At 38.5% G+C, this 19,582-nt stretch overlaps 2 protein-coding genes across 5 annotated transcripts; both read left to right on the top strand.

Annotated features, from left to right (window-relative positions):
* The first annotated feature begins 4 nt into the window (after positions 1-4).
* zdhhc16a (zinc finger DHHC-type palmitoyltransferase 16a) lies at positions 5-8,459 on the top strand. Of its 2 annotated transcripts, XM_054798796.1 has the most exons (11): positions 5-179; positions 923-1,183; positions 2,519-2,713; positions 2,810-2,898; positions 3,693-3,721; positions 3,807-3,940; positions 4,123-4,206; positions 4,305-4,390; positions 7,712-7,835; positions 7,909-7,979; positions 8,047-8,458. In XM_054798796.1, exons 2-11 carry the CDS (start codon positions 947-949, stop codon positions 8,147-8,149), a joined length of 1,152 nt encoding a protein of 383 aa, XP_054654771.1. In that variant the 5' UTR covers positions 5-179; positions 923-946; the 3' UTR covers positions 8,150-8,458. The 2 variants fall into 2 exon arrangements, with proteins under 2 accessions (XP_054654771.1, XP_054654772.1); XM_054798797.1 differs by lacking the exon at positions 4,123-4,206 and having other exon boundaries at positions 8,047-8,459.
* ubtd1a (ubiquitin domain containing 1a) lies at positions 8,055-19,396 on the top strand. Of its 3 annotated transcripts, none has more exons than XM_054798800.1 (5): positions 8,055-8,139; positions 9,790-9,879; positions 15,745-15,972; positions 18,465-18,650; positions 18,726-19,396. In XM_054798800.1, exons 2-5 carry the CDS (start codon positions 9,798-9,800, stop codon positions 18,938-18,940), a joined length of 711 nt encoding a protein of 236 aa, XP_054654775.1. In that variant the 5' UTR covers positions 8,055-8,139; positions 9,790-9,797; the 3' UTR covers positions 18,941-19,396. The 3 variants fall into 3 exon arrangements, with proteins under 3 accessions (XP_054654775.1, XP_054654774.1, XP_054654776.1); XM_054798799.1 differs by lacking the exon at positions 8,055-8,139 and adding an exon at positions 9,167-9,471; XM_054798801.1 differs by lacking the exons at positions 8,055-8,139; positions 9,790-9,879 and adding an exon at positions 9,921-11,740.
* Positions 19,397-19,582: the final 186 nt, after the last annotated feature.

Here is a 19,582-nt window from a genome sequence, read left to right as displayed (position 1 = left end):
CTCCCACGCAGGCGCTCTCGACGAAGGGCTCAAGCTCTGGAGCTCAACTGTCACACGAGCTGTCCTTTATTTTTGCATGCGACTCGTCTCTAATATATCAACATAATCATGTTTTCATCGACCTTTTGAAAAATGTCGAGTAGGGGGTGTATTTCCGCAAGTTTGTCATTCACAAGAAGGTGAGTATATCATTTATGAGACTATAATACGCAGCACGAATTTGACTTCTTTAAAACACAAGAATGGATTTGGGGAGCGTCTATTTGATGCAAGGTGTCCACAATGGCTTTGTGGGACATGAGACAAGCTAACGCCTTCCAAATGTCATTGTTGTTTACTCTACCATTGTCTTATGCACTACATCTAAATATTACTGGTGTCAAAAGTCAGCCAGCCACCTTCCATTTGACACAAAAAGACTCCGCCCTGCCAGGAATGCGGGAAAACATAACTCTTGGACATTTGTGAGCCTTTTGTTTATGTCATATTTTTTAGCGGCAACGGTCTGATTTAAACGACGTCCAGGTATCAAGATTCATATTTCTTAACAGACGTTGCACCAAAATCAAAAACATGAAGCGTGCCTTATACAGACTGTAACGTTGCATTGCTGCTGCAGCAGTTATTCTGTTGCTAACGAACAAGCTAATGTGAAATTGACTTGATAATCAGGTTTCTTAAGCTGGCTATATCATCAGTTGTTTGTGAGGATGTACCTCTTTCTTTTCTTAGCACTGTTGGTGTATACACAAGTATTTTCAAGAGGTTTTTAAGCTCTGGGAGATTAGTTGAGCTTTATTTTGAAGATCCCCTTTATGTGAGTGGCTCTAATGGTCCAACATGTTGTCAACAAGGCGGTTTATTTAAGAAAACTTTGTCTCAAGGCTGTCAAGTGATTTGTAAACCATTTTCTCTCATCTAGGTGATTGCATGCTACAAGTGCAGGATGCGGTGGTGGTGTCCCAGCTCTCTTGTGCACCTGTTACGATGCGTACTATTGCGCTCATGTCCCAGGAGAAGAGGATGCCGGCTGCCTCTGTGGTTTACTAAAAGGCGGGCCTACTTGAAACTGCTGCTGCAGTCTCTTCTCTATAACTCCCTCACAGACTCAGATGTGGTTTTTGATTCACTGTTTGAACCGATGTTTTGGACAGTGGACTACTTGACGCGCTGGTTTGGCATGGTAAGTGTGCACATGCTGGATTTACCATAATTTCCGGTGTATGAGCCGCTACTTTTTTCTTAAACTTTTAACCCTGCGGCTTTTACAGTGGTACGGCTAATTTATGGCCATGTTCTAATCTTGTGACTTCTCTTTTACTTCAGAACTACTACCAATCGTTTAAATACTGTGCCACTCGCGAGTCAGTGAGGAAACTGTAGCTCTTTCTTTGGCAGGAGCCAATCACGAGCTAACTCATGACGAGTTTGTCAACCTAACGGAAATCGCAGGAGGTCATATAACAGTTTGACTCACGGTGTCATCTTAGAAAGAACGCTAAAATCATCAAAAGGTAGGTAAGAAATATACAAGTACCAATACGAGTCCCTCTGCTGGACAAAGGCAGCTGAATTAATCATTGCAGGGCCCTGGCAGCTATGTGCAATGAACTGCTTTGCTGGGAATCAATGCATGATGGGAAGTTAAAATAATAGTTTTTTTTTAAATTCTAAACCCGTATTGGTACATGTCTTGTATATTTCTTACCTACCGTACCTTTTCAGTGTTAAGTTGCTGTGGGATGATTGTTGCATTCTTTGTAAGATGACACCGTGAGCCAGATGTTATATTGAGTAATGAATGATCTCCTGTGATTTCCGATGGGTTGATAAGCTCTTTGTGAGTTTTCTCATAGCCCATGATCGGCTCGTATCAAATGAAGTGCTACCTGGTTCTCACGGACTTGTGTACGCCACAATATGCCATTTTATGACATGGGCATTTGGGGCTTATAGTCGGGTGCGGCTTATACTGTATCTGTATACAAATCTGTTTTTCTCTCTAAATGTAGTGGGTCCAGCTTAAATACCATAAATTACAGTATAGTCATTTTGTCCCCCGTAGATATTTTTGTTGCAGGATAAAGATCACGGTTTTGTTTGGAACGTATTTGCATTTTGTGTGTTTACACTGACCAGCTACAACATTATGGCCATTTACACAATCTAATGTTATCTAATACAAGACTTGCAGTGTTGGCAAGTATTTAAAAATATAATAATGCTCAGTTATGATTGGCATGGTCAGACTGGATGGATGGAGGGGTACTGTAGAACCTTCAAAGTTAAACAAATTGAATGGTTTGTTTGACTTTTGAAGCTTGCACTTCTTTTTGGGTGTTTGACTTTGGAGGATCCACTGTATTAATTTAACAATGTCCTTGTTATAGTGGAGATTATATCTATAATCTCCAGAGGCAGCCTCTATAACACCAAAAGCTGTCCAGTGAGATACATTGTTAGAGCTTGCAGCCATACGTATCTACCCTAGACTCTCTCTTGTGTTTTTGTTTATAAGGTGTTTGTTTTCCTGGTGGTACTACTGACCAGCTCGATCCTAGTGATAGCCTATGTGGTCCTCCTGCCCCTCGTTCTCAACACATATTCCCCGCCCTGGATCGCTTGGCACCTGTGTTACGGACACTGGAACCTAATCATGATTGCTTTTCATTACTACAAAGCCACCAAGACCTCCCCGGGATACCCCCCTGTTGTAAGACACTCATTCTGTGGCTGCACAAGTCACCTTCAGTCACTACTCTAACAGTATGTATGGTAATGCTTCTTGAATGTGCTGGATTTCTTTCAGGAAAAAAATGACATACCTTTTGTGTCAGTCTGCAAAAAATGTGTTACTCCCAAACCAGCTAGAACACATCACTGTGGTATCTGCAACAGGTAAGTCTATGTCATTGCAACTGTCCTAATACTGCTAGATTAAATGGCCTAATAAACGTAATCATGCCAGCACTGTGAAAATATGTCATAATTAAACAGGATTTCATATAAATGTAATAGCATTCTTAATTGACCCCTGCAACGTGGACACTGAATTTATACTGTTGTAAGTTAAGGAGGACAGATTTCTATTTATTAAAGCTATTTATTTGTATTGTTTTATTCTGTTAAATTTGTTGTCGTGAGCTAAACAATAAGTTATTGAGCATTTTATCACCCATGTATTACTCCAAAACATGCATCAAGTTAAATTCAGGTTTGTGTCAAATAGTACAAAAATGGTTTCACAAAAATAAAGGTGAAAAAACAAACAAAACAAAAAAACATCTGTCCAAAAGTTAATTTTTTTAATAATTACTTATTTGCCCAGGGCCCATAGAGTTGTGTAATGGCGGCCTTGGCCAATAGTAATCATCGTAAATAAACTGAAAAATGTAAAGTTAATTTATGTGATCGGTATCGTCCAATCTCACTCATGGATGATCGGTATCTGAATGGGCAGCATAAACTCCTGATCGGAGCATCCCTAATACTTACCTCTTGTGAATCTTGTTACTGTTTTTTCAAAATTATATTATCGACTTATAACAATGAAAGTACCTAGCTGTTTTCTAGATAAATTTTACTGAAAAGAAACGTATCCATTATGATAATGACCCATACGTAATCGAAATTTGTCACCTTAACTGAATATAGCATGGAAAAAAAGTGATGCATATTCTCTCTTTGCGCAGGTGCATCCTAAAAATGGACCATCACTGTCGTATCCTTTTGTCAAAGCAATTCATGTTCAAATTAGCACTGTAAATGTCATTGATTTTCTTTTTTCCTTAATGTATTCCAATTAGCCTGGTTGAATAACTGTGTAGGACATTTTAACCACCGTTACTTCTTCTCCTTCTGCCTTTTCATGACCTTAGGCTGTTTGTACTGCAGCATCAGTGGCAGAAACCTCTTCATGGATGCCTATAATGCCCTGGAGGTGAGATGATCTAACCCATGAGGGCGGCCTTTCCCTTCATTTCTGCTTGGAGCTTGTGCTTGTGCCCTTGTTTGTTTTTTGCCTGTAGTGTTGGTGTCTTTTTCTGTGGGGTCAGCAAAATGAACATCTCCTTGTTTTCGCCTTTTGACGCCCCGGTTGGTGTTTGTGGGCTGCTGCTTTAGCACTTTAAGCATTTGGAAATGGAAAAACCAGGGATACCTGTAACAGGGATGGGACCTCTTATAGGGCTTCTTCCCACTGGTCAGGTACTAACAAAAAAATATCCACCAGCAATTCTATCTGTTATCATTACCTCATCTCCTAAAGTTTATTCTTTTTTTTTTATATGTATTTGTGTGTGAAGACGGACTATTTGACACCTGCGCCTCCTTACACTTTTAAGGAAAAGATGATAAATAAGAGCATCATCTACATGTGGGTGCTCACCAGGTAACATACTTTGTTCTTCAAATATCATTTTAACATGGTCGTCCCATAGTTGACCTTGAGCCACAGTGAAACAGTACAAGGAAACATTTTTGTAGTCTTATCATATCTTTCATCAAAATAAACCATTTCCTTCTCTCTTTGTTTAAGTACAGAGGCCATCATAGTTTTCAATATTACCTGACAAAGCAGACCGTGCTGGAATAACACTCTGATATGTAAACAGCTTTGTCTGACGAACCTAACCTGAATACAGTCGTGGACAAAAGTTTTGGGAGTGACTCTGCAGCCTCAGTATCTTTTTAAGAAAACATTTTAGATTCAAAATTCAAGAGTTTTATTGTCATGTGCATAGTAAAACAGGCAGTTATACTATGCAATGAAATTCTTGTTCTGTTCATTCTCCCAAGAAAAGAAAGAAAACACAAGAAAAAGAATAAGAACATAAGAAACATATATACCAATAAATTAAGCAACAACAACAGAAGAGACATTAATACAGATAAATAATACAAATAAATAAATAAAGTGCTATGAGTGTGTGCGTGTGTTGCGTGCGGTGTGTGAGTGCTTTGTTGAGAAGCCTGATGGCCTGTGGGTAAAAGCTGTTTGCCAGCCTTGTGGTCCTGGACTTCAAACTCCTGTACGTCTGCCTGACGGTAGGAGTTTAAATATCTGTATTGAAAAAACAAGCATTTTTTGTGAGGAGCACAAAAATTCAAAATTAAGCAGCAATAGAACAAATTTTAAGTTAGTCCCAAAAACTTTTAACCACAACTGTACTGTTTACAGCATGGGTGTCCAAACCTTTTCCAGCGAGGGCCATGTCGTGAAAAGTGAAAGGATGAAAGGGTCGCTTTGACCAACACATAGAGATATGCTAAGATGCTATATGTTGATAAGATGCTCAAGAAAAAAATGCATTTTACCTTTGCAATATAGGTGAAATGCTACTAAAAATGACGTTTTTTCCATAATAATAGAATTTTATTCTTATAAAATTGCGACTTTTGTTCATCATTCGATTTAGACTTTATTCCCGTAAAATGACAGCTGTTTTTTCCATTTCTGCTGTGTGGTTTTTTTCCATTTCAGCTTTCCTCTTGTAAATTTTCTTCTCGTAATTATAACTTTATATCTTTTAAAAACATAATGTATTTTTCTTTATTTCAACATTGTTACGAAAATGAGAATTTTTCTCATTTTACGAGTTTATTGTCATAAAATTGCAACTTTTTTTCATGAGAAAACTTTTATTTTCTCTTAATATTTTGACTTTACAATTTTTTTGTTTAATTTTCGTAACATTTCAACTTTCTTCTTGTATATATTTTCTTCTCCTAATATTTTGACTTTATTCCTATGTTATAAATTCTCCTCCAACCTAAGTTTCCAAAAATTTGAACTTTATTCATTGTTTTTGTCTTTAAAAAACAAAACAAAACCTTTTTTCTTTAATATTTCAACGTCATGCTACTAAAATGACATTTTTCCTCATACTATTACTTTATTCTTGTGAAATTATGGCTTTTTTTCCTTGCTATAGTACAGCTCTTCTCTTAATATTTTGCCTTTTGACTGATTTTCCCATTTTGCTGCTGTTGTTTTTTTTTAAGTGTTAAATTACATTTTTATTTACATACTGTTGGAGTATTTGCAGCATTTTGCAACATTGTGGCTAACTGCTTGATGGCATATATTTAAACGAACTTGGGTTTCATTGAGCTCAACGAGAGCACTCTTGTCATATAGAGCAGTGATTCTCAACTGGTGGCTTGCGACTCAAAAGTGGGTCGCGGAACTGTTTTCAGTGGGTCACAGGTCTTTGTCTGGGGGAAAAAAAAAGCCCAGATGTTCATGAATGCACCTTGTCTGTGCTATTTGCTTGCTACGCCGCCATGAGGTGCGTACCATCTTTATGGGCGACTTTGTCAAGCTTGAGCGGGAGGGCAAGGACACACTGTAGAGCAGGGGTCACAAACGTGGTGCCCGCGGGCACCAGGTAGCCCCCCACGACCACATGAGGTGCCCGCAAGCCTGTTTTTCATTCAGGTTTTCAGTTAATAATGAAAGAACAGTAGAAAGAAATGCATTCTGAAATAGAAAATGTGAGTTGTGGACACCAGCATTTTGTTAATGTTCTGGTAAAACAAGCATATTCGCTTTTTTGGGGTTTAAAATAAGCTCTGAAAATAAATGTTACAAAAATGAGTAGCTCTTGGCCATTTTCACTTTGTAAAAGTAGCTCTCACAAGGAAAAACGTTGGTGACCCCTGCTGTAGAGTAAATACTCGACTTGCCGTCTGTCTGACAAACAGCTGCTGATATCTTCTGGAGAAGAACGCACCATAAAGACAGCGACAGTGTCACATTTGAAAAATAGAAGAAACAGAAGAGGCTAACCATGTGAGGAAAATACGACGACAGGAGCATTATGTTTTAACGAGAATACAAAAACTATATAGCCGAGTGGTGCCGGGACGAGGCACGGCAGCGTGAAATACATAAGTCACTTAATAATTTCTTGTGTAGGTTGATCATTAAAATTCGTATAAAATTTAAACCTTGAGAGTGTTTAACAAGAGAGAAATGTGAAAAAATGTTAATTTGCGGGCTATTTTGGGAACCTCTCCCCCTCCATAAACGAGGGAACACTGTAGTGACTCCGAATGTAAGTAGTAAAGAACTCAAACAATGTACAGAGATGAGCAAATTCAAAAAACAATACAAGCAGTTGATGTTTGCTAAATACAAGGCAGAAGAGTCCTGATTGTTCTGTCAGGTTTGTTATTTTATTTTATTTATTTTTTTATTTTCTATTTTATTTTATTTTATTGTATTTTTTATTTATTTAATTAAAGTTTATTTTTTATTTATTTTTATTTATTTATTTATTTATTTATTTATTTATTTATTTATTTATTATAATTTTCTTTGTTGTGTTTAAAAAAAAAAAAAAAAAAAGGAAAGGGAAAAAAAAAAAAAAGCTTTGTTCTTATTTATTTATTTAGTATTGTCATCATTATTATCATTATTATGAATGTTCTCTCTTTTTTTGGGGGGGAGGGTTATCTCACCGTTATCTATTATGTGTTATCCTGACTATCACTGAAAACATGACATGGAATCCAGGAAGTGAACTACATGTACTGTACTAGATGTAGAATGGATGGGGGGTAGGATTAAATAAGCTTTGCTTCTTCCTACTCCTTTTGGACATGTGGAACTGTCAAAGAATGATTCACGAGATGTATTCCATTGTAACCTTCATGTTCAAATAAACTAAACCAAACCAAACCAAACCAATGTGTTGTGCTCTTTCAGCACAGTGGCAGTGGCCCTGGGAGCTCTGACCACTTGGCATGCACTTCTCATATCCAGAGGTGAAACCAGCATAGAAAAACACACCAACTCCAAAGAAAAGTGTCGAATGGCAAAAATGGGACAGGTGAGTAAGATTGTTTAAATAAAGTACATAATAGTGGTATAAGGTCTTTTCACCTCTCTTTACCTTGTGTAAGGTGTACAAAAACCCATTCAACTATGGCAGGCTGCACAACTGGAAAGTCTTCTTTGGCGTGGAGAAGAAAAGGTTTGTTTCTGTAATGTTTTGTCTTCAGGTGCCTATGACACACTGACATCTGTTACTTTGCTTCCAGTCACTGGGTAACGCGTGTCCTGCTCCCCTCTGCTCACTCCCCACTTGGCGATGGCTTGACATGGGATGTCTTCCCCTTAAAGAAGGACCAAATGTCAGTATGATGGGCAACCTACAGACTCTTTTGAAACTTTCAAACTGCTCCTGGCCAGGCTCCTTTCAAGATTGATCCCGATGGGACTCAAGAAATTGGGTGACATCAACCTCCGATACCTCAAAAACACCCCGCTCAAACTACAGAGTTGGATATTTTATCAGCCACTGATGGAATTGAAACAAATAATTTAAGGGCGCTATCTCCTTTCTCAACCCCAGCAAGTCCTTTATTAGCCAGAACAACACAGTAAAATGTTATTTATATGTATTTTGTATCTGTTTAAGTTAATAAACCTTGTTTAAATAACTTCACATTTTGTCAATTTAGGTATTATTCAGAATCACAATACACAAATGATACATTTTCACATTTTCCTCCTTGCGACAGTAAGCAATGCCTGCCTGCATAACTGTGCATTTTATCTTAATGCAGGGTCACAACATCTCATGGGTTACATCACAGAGATGTTAGTGCAGATAGACCACACACACACACACGTGCTGTCTGGGATTAATACAGACCATATGCCAGATTTGATCTTCATTGGAATACATTTACACTGCATTGGTGGTAGACACAGAAGAGTTTCCATAGTATTATTGATAAATGTTGGCAAATAAGCAGTTTGTGTTTAATATGCCCATTCACCACAAACATAGGATATAATTAACTAAATTATAAATAATTTCAGATTCTGCAAAATACAGTACTAGTTCGTGTGATAAGGGTGCGTTCAGCGATGTCAATTACTATATGTTGCCCACTTTCAAGATTTAACAATACAACTTCCGTTCCTTTTATCGCAGTGAAAACACAATGGCACGTTACCATTTTCTAATGGTTTTATAGGAAAAGTATAATGTAGTTTATAGTCAGTGTTAGAAAATATTGTGGCAGGCACAGTTGTCAAAATATATTAACATTTGATACTTGCATATTTTACTAGGCAGTTTATTTTGAAAGGTTGCGGTTGTAGCTTCCGCTAACTTGACGCGCATACAATAGTCGGCAGTGTCTGCGCATGAGCAAAGCCTGATCAGGCTTTAATTCTAGATCGATGCAATCTCTAGTACGGTTTGTTCAGTTCTCCAGGATACAGTGGAGAAATAATTGCAGTTTTTTGTTTTAGTTTATTGTTTTTATTTTTATGTATTTATTTTTGTCGATAACTTAAGGTGACTTCCTGAAGCCTGCAGGAGAAACACGGCGTTTATTTCTTTTCAATATCCTGTTTAGTGCACACATCTTTAGGTTTTGGTCAAAATTTGTGAGTTCTGATGTGGCAAGCTAACTGTCGACGAATGCATAATTTGGCAGACTGGATTTCCGGTAAGTAATTATAAAGACAGACTACATTATACGATTTGATGGCTTACCGAGAATGAACAGATGAATATAGATATTATTGTATTCATACAAATGCGTATGTAAATGTCAAAATATTTGTGGGAATATGAACGATAGTGGCGAGTGGAGCTGGCGCGTGCACCAGTCAGCTGTCAGTACACGTGACGTAAATATTACAGCCAGTCTGTCCTCTCAGGAGCACGCTGGGCTGTTCTGTTAACTCTTTCTTTACCCCCAATTTTAAGTGTGTATTTGCACGTGTGATTTAGTGTACATCTCTCCTTGGTGTGGCACATACAGGGACCGTGATGGGAGGCTGCGTGGGGAGGAGGAGCAGGGCTCATGGACAAGGGAGTACCAGAAGCTTGACCAGGGGCAAAAAACGTGGAGGTAAGAACCCGGAAGTCATCCACTAAGTGGTAAGAAATGGAATGGGGTGGAATTTAGTGTTTCACGAAGATTCCAGTTGCATTTTAGTGGATTATTTTCCTTGTGGCTGAATTGAAATTAGGCTACATCAAGAGGACTGTGATAACTAGCAGACATAATATAATAAATGTCTCAGAGGTCCTGTAATATTGTTACCCAAAATCTAGCGTTGATGCTGAAATGTAGACAGTTTACTTTTTGCAATTCTACTGGGAACACGGTGTTTTGTGTCTGTAGCTTTAATGCTAATGAGCTGTGTTTGACCAGCCTGACTCTGACAGAGTGTGACGAAAGCGCTAAAAAGCGACTGTGGGCTCTATCCACTTTTTACATTGTATTTTGCACTTGTCTGACATCAGATACAGGAGTGGGGAGGCCACAAACGATAGCAAAACTAGCATACCTACTGTATGTGAGCTATACATTGCTAACATTACAGTCCCATGTCTGTAGCTGACTGACATATACTTGCCAGCGCTCCAGGCTTTATATTATGATGTGTAGTGAAGGCTTTTTGAAATAAAGTTGTAGTTACCTTCTCTTTAGACTTGTATGACAATTAAAATGTTATTTGAACATTCCCTAAAAAAAATTATTATTTCCTATAAGAAATAAATCAGGGTGGCTACAACAACCATTTGCTGATATTATTTATGACCTGATCTGGTCTTCTGCTTTTTTGTGGTAGGCCGACGGTCTACCCTTGCACCCCGTGATATCAAAACACATGTCCACTGCACATATGAGTTAAGATTTGTGCTTAAAAATGTATACCATTGTTGCTGAATGTTTCAGGCTTTAAACCTGTGCAACTGATTTTCATAGACAGTCCAAAAAAAATCATCTGCAGGCTAGGTCGTGTTGTTATTCATAATGCATTGAGCTGCAGCTGGAGCCTGCACAGAAATCCCTCATACAGTATCTCTTTTACTTGACTTGCACTCTCCACAATGTATTTTATTTAGAGAGACATGACTGCAAAGCGGGCCGCACGGTGGCCTAGTGGGTAGCATGTCGCATGTTCTCCCCGTGCGTGCGTGGGTTTTCTCCGGGTACTCTGGTTTCCTCCCACATTCCAAAAACATGCATATTAGGTGAATTGGTGACTCTAAATTGTCTATAAGTATGAATGTGAGTGTGAATGGTTGTTTGTTTGTATGTGCCCTGCGATTGGCCGGCGACCAGTCCAGAGTGTACACCGCCTCTCGCCCGAAGTCCGCTGGGATAGGTTCCAGCATACCCCCGCGATCGTAATGAGGATAAGCGGCATAGAAAATGGATGGATGACTGCAAAGCCCCTAAAAATGATCACCTGTTAGTGGTCTTCTTCACAGAATTCCAGACTATGAATGTCAGACAAGGTTTTATTGTCCGCTAATGGGTTTAGCATGCTAGCGTCGGGTATTTCTGTCCTACCCTGTAAATAGAACTGATAGGATTATAGGCCTCTTGTGTAAAGATGCAACCTTCAGGACAGTCAGGACACCCTATACCTATTGTCACCATACTGAACTCTTGTTCCATGAACTGCTGCTGAAGGAGGATATTTACAGTTGGCCAAGAGTTTGTTCATAGCACACATATAAATAGAAGCAGTGTGTTTGTTTCCACGTACCTGGGCTATTGGTGCCATGCTAAACGGAGTCTGCACATCCAGACTGACGAGATCGCTGTTGTCCTCCTGACCGACACAAATGGATCTTAAATGTGGACGTAGCGGCAACAATCTTTAAGATCCACAACAACACTATGGGGGTTCCTAATTCCAGGGAATACAACTACTACCATTCTCCAAATCCACCTTTAAGGGTTTTGCTGAAAAGTAAGTTATATGCAGATTTTTTTTTAAGTATTCATCCAATGAGGAAAATTATGTTTCTCTGTATTGATGGATGGATTTCATGTATTGGATGCATAGTTGGTTAGTTTTACGTTTCTGTTTGTGATATTACTGCTGTCCAATGATGAGGATTTAAATCTTAACATTTTGTGATTAAAAAAAAATTAAATAAAAAAAAAAATTAAATATTAAAAACAAAGAAAAAGGTTTTTTTGTGCAAACGTGGAATGTAACATTATTATTGTGGTTGTAATAACTTGGTAGTAGTGTACAACTGAACGGTGTCATACATTCAATGCTAACCAATAAGCGATAACTATTATTCATAACCATTCATATTATTCATAACTATTATTCATAACCACTATTATGAATGTACTGTAAATAAACATATTGTTAAACTGAGCTTTCGTAAATGCAACATTGTGGTCAGATGTCTTGTACTGGGTCTCATTTTTACGTAATGCAATCGTACCGTGTATATATATATATATATATATATATATATATATATATATATATATATATATATATATATATATATATATATATTTTTAATTCTTGGGTGGAGGAAAAAATACTCAACAAATTTGGAGATGCATGCCTTCTATTGGACGGCGACACTATAAACGGTTGCTATGGAAACCTCTTCTACCTTTCTTCTACCAAATAGGATGAAAACCTCCATGTTGGACGTTAAAAACAACCTAAAACAACATCACTCAGCACTTTAGAGGAACACAGCATACTGTGTCATAATGTCAAGGTGGCAAAATGTATGCGGTATAAAGTATTTGACTGTTTAGTACGTGCAGTTCTATCAGATGACGTTAGTCTGACTGCTATTGGCCAAAGCATGCTTGTGTGTCCAGCCAATACCCTTTGAGGACAGGCAGCGGGATAAATCCTGTTATGTGGCACCTGATTACTGCCTGTAATCCGCTGGCAAGCAGCCGTGTGTGGGTGTAAAGTCAGCATCACATGTATGTGTTACTGCTCACTGCTGTAATCCACACAACTACTGTAGAATTAATCACTTTAATTAACCCGCACTCTGAATCAAATTAACTTTCTTGGTTTGCACACTCTAAATTGGATTGCAAAGCCACATGCTGTCTTCTGTCACTTTACTTATAAACCTGATAAACCTGCATGATTTCATAACAAACAATATTACAATCCAATTAAGAAATACAAGTTGACACAAATGATAACGCTACATTATGAGAAGATATTCATTTAAAGATAGGTTTATTTGTTACTGTATGTGCTGTGTAGGTCTGGACCCCTGATACAGAGGCGTGAGGCAGAAAAACAGTTATAGTCTCTTTAATGAGAGCCGCACATAGCCGACAAAGGAGGGCGTGGGAACCACTGGCGAAGGTTCACAATAACTTCACTGAAAAAAAGGCACCATGAAAAACTTACTTTGGTAAAACAAATCGCATGAAAGAGAGAACCAGGGGGAGAAGGCAAGGGCAGACAGAGTGCAGGAGGGGCAAACGTGGAATGTAACATTATTATTGTGGTTGTAATAAGTTGGTAGTAGTGTACAACTGAACGGTGTCACACGTTCAATGCTATCCAATAAGCGATAACTACTACACGACAAGCACTATTATGAATGTACTGTAAGTGAACATATTGTTAAACTGAGCTTTTGTAAATGCAACATTGTGGTCAAATGTCTTGTACTGGGTCTCATTTTTACATAATGCAATCGTACCTAATGTGGCTGGTGTGACATCAGATGCTGCGGTCCCTACCAGGGATGGGTTTATTCACCAGTTCACATTTTGTAACTTCTTTTTAGTCAACGCAAGGGATTGTGGTTTGGACCACGTACATAACAACATACAACAACAAGTCAAGCATGGCCAGAGCCGATACAGTCACCTCCACGCTTCAAATATAATGCTTGGAAACACATTGTTTTTACAAGAGAAAGGGCAGCTTGATAAAACAAAAGCGATTTGCACATATGCCAGACAATTGGCTATCTCCTGAGAATAAAGTCGGAAATTTACGAGAAAAAAGTATTCTAAAAATTTACGTACCTTTACGACTTTTTTTTGTCCACATGCTCAAGGTCAAAGGTCACATAAGTCCCCCCTTTTCTTAGCTGTCTCAGGCAATGCCTGTAATATAAAAGTTAGTGTATTTTCTTGTACATTTATGACTTTATTATCTTGAATTTACGACTTTATTCTCGAAATCTCTGATTATTTTACTACTCCATCATAACAGGCATTGCCTAAGACCTCTGTGAAAGGTGTGACTTATGGGGCCTATGGCCTTGGGCATGTGGAGTGGGTGGGGTAAGGAAGGCGGAAGTGAGAAGGGCGAGACATGCTAATCTGTTTGTGCTCAACTGCTCTGTTTTGCTGCCACGTTATTTACAAAAGCTTGTTTGATACAAGAAGAAAGTAGAGCGCTGTGCTCTATTTTCCCTCTGAGACCTATGACACGATGACACGTAATATTACGACTTTATTCTTGTAAATTTACGACTTTATTCTCATGAATTTATGACATTTCTTCTCGGAAATTTACGATTTTATTCTAGGAAATTTACGACTTTTATTCTGGGAAATTTACAACTTTGTTCTTGTAAATTTACGACTTTATTCTCGAAATCGCAGATTATTTATTTTTTTCATCGTGGCCCTAAATTAATAAAAAATCAAGTCAGAAATTCACGACTTTTTTTCTTGAAAGTTTACGACTTTTATTCTTATAAATTTACAAATCTCAGAGTGTTATTTTGGCCCAATGTGGCCCTGATACTCCGTCGTAAATAATACCCCAAAGAGTTGCATTAACTGTAGATAGTTGGGCAGCCTTTGTGTTTATGTCCTACTTGAAAAAAATCTACATTGTACCTATACAGTACTCTTAGGACTTCAAATCCTAAACTAATTGCAGTGAATCTGTTTTATTGCACTTGCAGTTGAATGGTATAATTGGTTACAATTTTATACTTCTCAGCACAATGGAAGGCCTCATGAAGAAAGGTCCATTCATTTTTGTATAAGGCCAAGTACAGCTTTTTGTAAACAATCAAATTCAAATTGCTTATTAATTTTTGTCTATGGCCCACATGTAAAATGCTAATAAATAAGTAAACTTTGAATTGCTTCATTTATTTTGAATAAAAAAAATCTGTTTAAGCCAGGCATATTTGAATCGGGAGGCATCGTGATCAGAAGGTAAATTGTATCTAATCGAATCGCCAATTGATGAAGAGGCATCTTAAATGTATCGGGTCGTTGCTAGTGAATTGAGATGTACAGTATATCGTATCAGGCAGTGACCGGAGATTCCCGTCATTAGTCCCTACTGCACATACTGACAATCAAAGGAAGCGGGTGGGCACTTATTTTTATGTATTTTTTTATTGTGTAAAAAGCCTACAAAAAAAACTTTCTAGATAGTTAAAGACAACGCTTTGTTTTATTATTCGTTATTAGAATCAGCATTTCAGTGTCTTCTCTTTACATTTTGTCTTTTTGCTAAATTTTTCCCATTTTTGCTGGGGTTTTTGGTTTAATTTTGTTTCTACAATGTGCCGCGGGCCATTAAAACTTTGGACACCCCAGCCCTGGTGGTTAATTAAATTAGATTCAATTCCGTTTTACAGAGGAGAAGCGGTATAGAAAATGATGGATGGATCAATTACAGAGGATTATTTCCTTGTGCATTGGGCAGATATGATAAGGGCCTACAGAACCGGGTGTTCTAATGTTGTGGCTCGTGTAAGCAAAATTAAATTTTATTCACTTCAATCTACTAACTTATTCTTTAAGTACATTTTTAAGCATGATTCTTAGCGTACCATTGTAAGATGATCTGTTGATATCACCACTATACTGTTTTACAGTTACCGTGTCTTCTTATTATGAATTAGCTACAAACAAACTGAGTATTGCTCCTTCAGAAACCTGTGTTTGTCATGATGAATAACCTTGCACTGACTGTGCCATCAGGACGCAACGAGCCTCTCAAAAAGGAGCGTCCCAAGTGGAAGAGTGAGTACCCGATGACCGAGGGCCAGCTCAGGAGTAAACGGGATGAGTTTTGGGACACAGCCCCAGCCTTTGATGGACGAAAGGAGATCTGGGACGCACTCCGAGCAGCGGCCCTCGCTGCAGAGTGCAGTGACCTGGAGCTAGCGCAGGCCATCGTGGACGGTGCCTGCATCACTCTGCCTCACGGTACACACACACACACACACACACACACACACACACACACACACACACACACACACACACACATTATATGCATAATCCTGCTTGGAAATGCAAAGTGTTTACATTTTTGAGTACAGCTGCTTGCCATAATTCTGCAAATGTCAGAGGGCACTGTGCAGAAGGTCACGCATTAGTTGTTTAGAGATTACTACCGTGATGGTTACGTAATAGTGCTGCGTGACCACATTATGGCAAAAAGAGAGAGAAAAAAAATCCAGCTTTGCACCAAAATTTGGTGGTTTCAGATGTACTAACCTTGTATAAAGCGTCATAGAAACAGGTTTTTGTCATTTTAGCTTAAATCTGCTATCTAACAAAGCAACAAATGGTGATCACAACACTACTTCCCACCCTTGAATGCTTAGCAAAGATCTGACAAGGCAAATAAGTGCTTTCTTGTTGATTTTTTTACATTTTTTATATTTTATTTCCACATGCAGACCCCAAACAAGAACAAACTGCACCAAGCTGACTCAGTTAATGGGATTGCTTTGTAAATCTGACCTTGGGACAAAGCATGATGCATGAGGAATTTGTCTTCTAGAATTTGCCGTGGGTTAATTGAAAGTAACGTTTGGATATCTAGCTCCAGTACATGCTGCACTGCATGTTTTTACTTTATGGTTGAACTCTTTCTACGGCGTCTTTGATGTAGGAAATTTTATACAAAGTATAAGATAGTGTTTTTGTCCTCTTGTAGTTTGGGTGACGAGATTTATACTCACATCAAACAACTTCTCCCCCAGCGACTCAGAGCTTTTCTTCCAATCACACACACACACAGACACACCCACACACACACACACACACACACACACACACACACACACACACGAGTGACCTGAACAGATGCAGCCGCCGCACAGTGACCCACTGGAAAAAAAAGTGTTCTAAAGGTTTTTAGCAAGTCAACAAGCAACAGGAGTTCAAATAGTAATCAGTGAAGCAGAGTCATCAAACAGAAATATTATTAGGGCATTGACTAAGGATTTTCATAGTCAAATCTAATTCGTTAGATTTTGTCCATAGTTGACTACTAGTCGAATATTGTTTTTTTTGTTTTAAGAGCACAGCTAATGGTGAATCCTACAAATAAACAGATCTCCTTAATTTACAATTGGCCATCACTTCATCAAACTAAAATAATTTTAATATTTTATCTCAGGTTGCGACTTTCAAAGTCTAGACAGCATAAAAATCGCCTACAGCCTCCACCTTTTATCTTGAAGTTAGGACTACTTGTTTAACTTATCACACATTGTTCTTCCATCACACGTTTTGACACACTGACAGGTAAGTGACGTAGTCCCAATGAGGCTTGTGTGTAATGAGTATTCATTTAATGAAGATTAACAAACATTTCCGTTTTAGATCCCGCTCCGTAAAACACCGTGAGACTCACCCCGGGGGCATCGCGCCTCGAGCATGCGTGATTCGTGGATCTCCACTATTCTCTCGGTGTGCAGTGGGAGATGTCAGTGCACGGCTTGTGACTGCTTTGGGGAGGGGCGGACCTCTCAGGAGCACCTGCTGCTGCTCAGAACACAAACTGCAGCTTTCACTTTTGAGTCCCCAAATACCAGAAAACTCTCCAACGACGCCAGAAAAAGTAGCTAGATTTGTCACTTGTCGCGTTTGAGAAAAATATGTGGCCAAGAGGGTTTGATGTGGAGTCATAACTCATCCACACATTTGCAAGAAAAATGCTCGGTAAGGAAAGTGCGGTGTCAGCTTGCGCTTAGCTCGTATTCCTCCGCACCTTCCTAGTTTTTTTTTACATTCTCGACTCCGCTTGCGAGGACTTCTGCCCAGCTGGGTTGTGTGTGTAGTCTATGGTACTCTGGAGGGCTCTGGGACGACTCGAAGATAGGTATATTAAAAACATTCGTGCTGCGAAATCCAATATCCAAAAGCTCTTGTCAAGTGTAAGATGTTAACCCAGACCCGATATGAACTAAATAATAACTACAAAACTCCAAATCTGGAAGAGACTGTGGGCTTCACTGTATGTACGTAACACCGCCTTGCGTAAGTATAGGTCTTCTGTTAAACACACACGTCATTTTCAATTCTTTATTAACACAAATTTGGTTATCTATTAAAAAAAACAAATACATTCTTTGTAAAAATGTACTGTATGATCAGCAGCAACTGTGGACACCCCCATGTAGTCAAAATGGTACAGTCTTGACCACATGACATTTTCATCTGATTTGACTGAGAGATTGATAGTCGAATCAGACTCCTCTGACTCAATCATCGAATAGTTGACTCTTTTTTTTTTTTTACTCATATTTTTGTCTTAAAAATATTTTTTCCAAATCAGGTCTTGAAAACCAGGGGTCGTCTTATATTCAGGTCCATACAGTACCACCTTTGGGAAATAACAAATGTAGGAAAATGTTTCTTAGCTAGTATTTTTTGTAAAGAAAAGCATTCTCATCTCTTTGCAGGCTCTCTCACTGAGAGTTATGATGAGCTGGGCAACCGCTACCAGCTGCCAGCGTACACTTTAGCCCCTCCTGTCAACCTCATCACCGAAACATGCAACGAAAGCAAAGTTGGTGAATCCACACAAAAACAAGCGCAGCCTCCTCCCTGCAGGCAAGAGTTCCAGCTGCGTGTGCGATTGTCCACCGGTGAGAAATGTCCTGTCCAGTGATGAATGACAGCCTTAAAAGCATCATGATAGATCATGATTGTTGCTTTCTTAGGTGAGGATGTGCGTCTGACAGCCAGCATGGCTGACTCCATCGCTGAACTGAAGAAGCAGCTGGAGCAACAAGAGGACATTGACGTCTCCCGCCAGAGGTGGTTCTTCTCAGGGAAACTCCTCACCGACAAAACACGTCTGCAGGATGCCAAAATCCAGAAAGACTTTGTTGTCCAAGTCATTGTCAACGTGAACCCTCCAGTTATATCCAACTGAAACAAAGCAAAAGGGCCAGAAAGCGGTGATATTTAAATGTAAGCAGGGCTTGACATGTTTATGCACTGGGATTTTGTGTACAATTTTATATATAAGATAATTGCTTTTATATTGTTCCTTTTTGTATTTGTTTTCCCTGTTTTTCCAAAGAAATGAAGAATATAAAAAAAAAAACACTGAAACACTTTAGAAGAAGGGTAGAGTCGTGAGATGCAAATCCCTGTTTTTGTCCTACCACTTACACCTTCATTGTTTACACCAATATACGTCTTTGTCTTGTGTGTTTTTCCTTTTGTTAATGGCAAATTAAACATATTTGCTTGGAGATCCAAATTCAGAAAAGCAATCTTTTTTCTAATGTAATTTGAGAGGACGACTGGAAGTAACGTGTAACATGTACATCATTGTGTTGTTTGGTCATTCTATTTTAAATAAAGACACAGAATACAAAAACAATATGAGTCGATTGATTCTTTGACTGCCATATGGTATATCCATATGACACAAATTTATTTAAAATCAAACTCAGATTAAATTACAGACAAGTGCACAGCTAATTAAACTAATAAGTATAAAATGCTAAAGTACAACCAATGAGGACAAGCGGTATAGAAAATAGATGGATTCTAAACTACAACTTAA

The sequence above is a fragment of the Dunckerocampus dactyliophorus genome, chromosome 14 (genome assembly GCF_027744805.1).
Source record: "Dunckerocampus dactyliophorus isolate RoL2022-P2 chromosome 14, RoL_Ddac_1.1, whole genome shotgun sequence".
NCBI classification, from domain to species: Eukaryota; Metazoa; Chordata; class Actinopteri; order Syngnathiformes; family Syngnathidae; genus Dunckerocampus; species Dunckerocampus dactyliophorus.
Note: the sequence above shows the minus strand (reverse complement) of the source record. Positions and strands in the feature narration are given on the sequence as shown.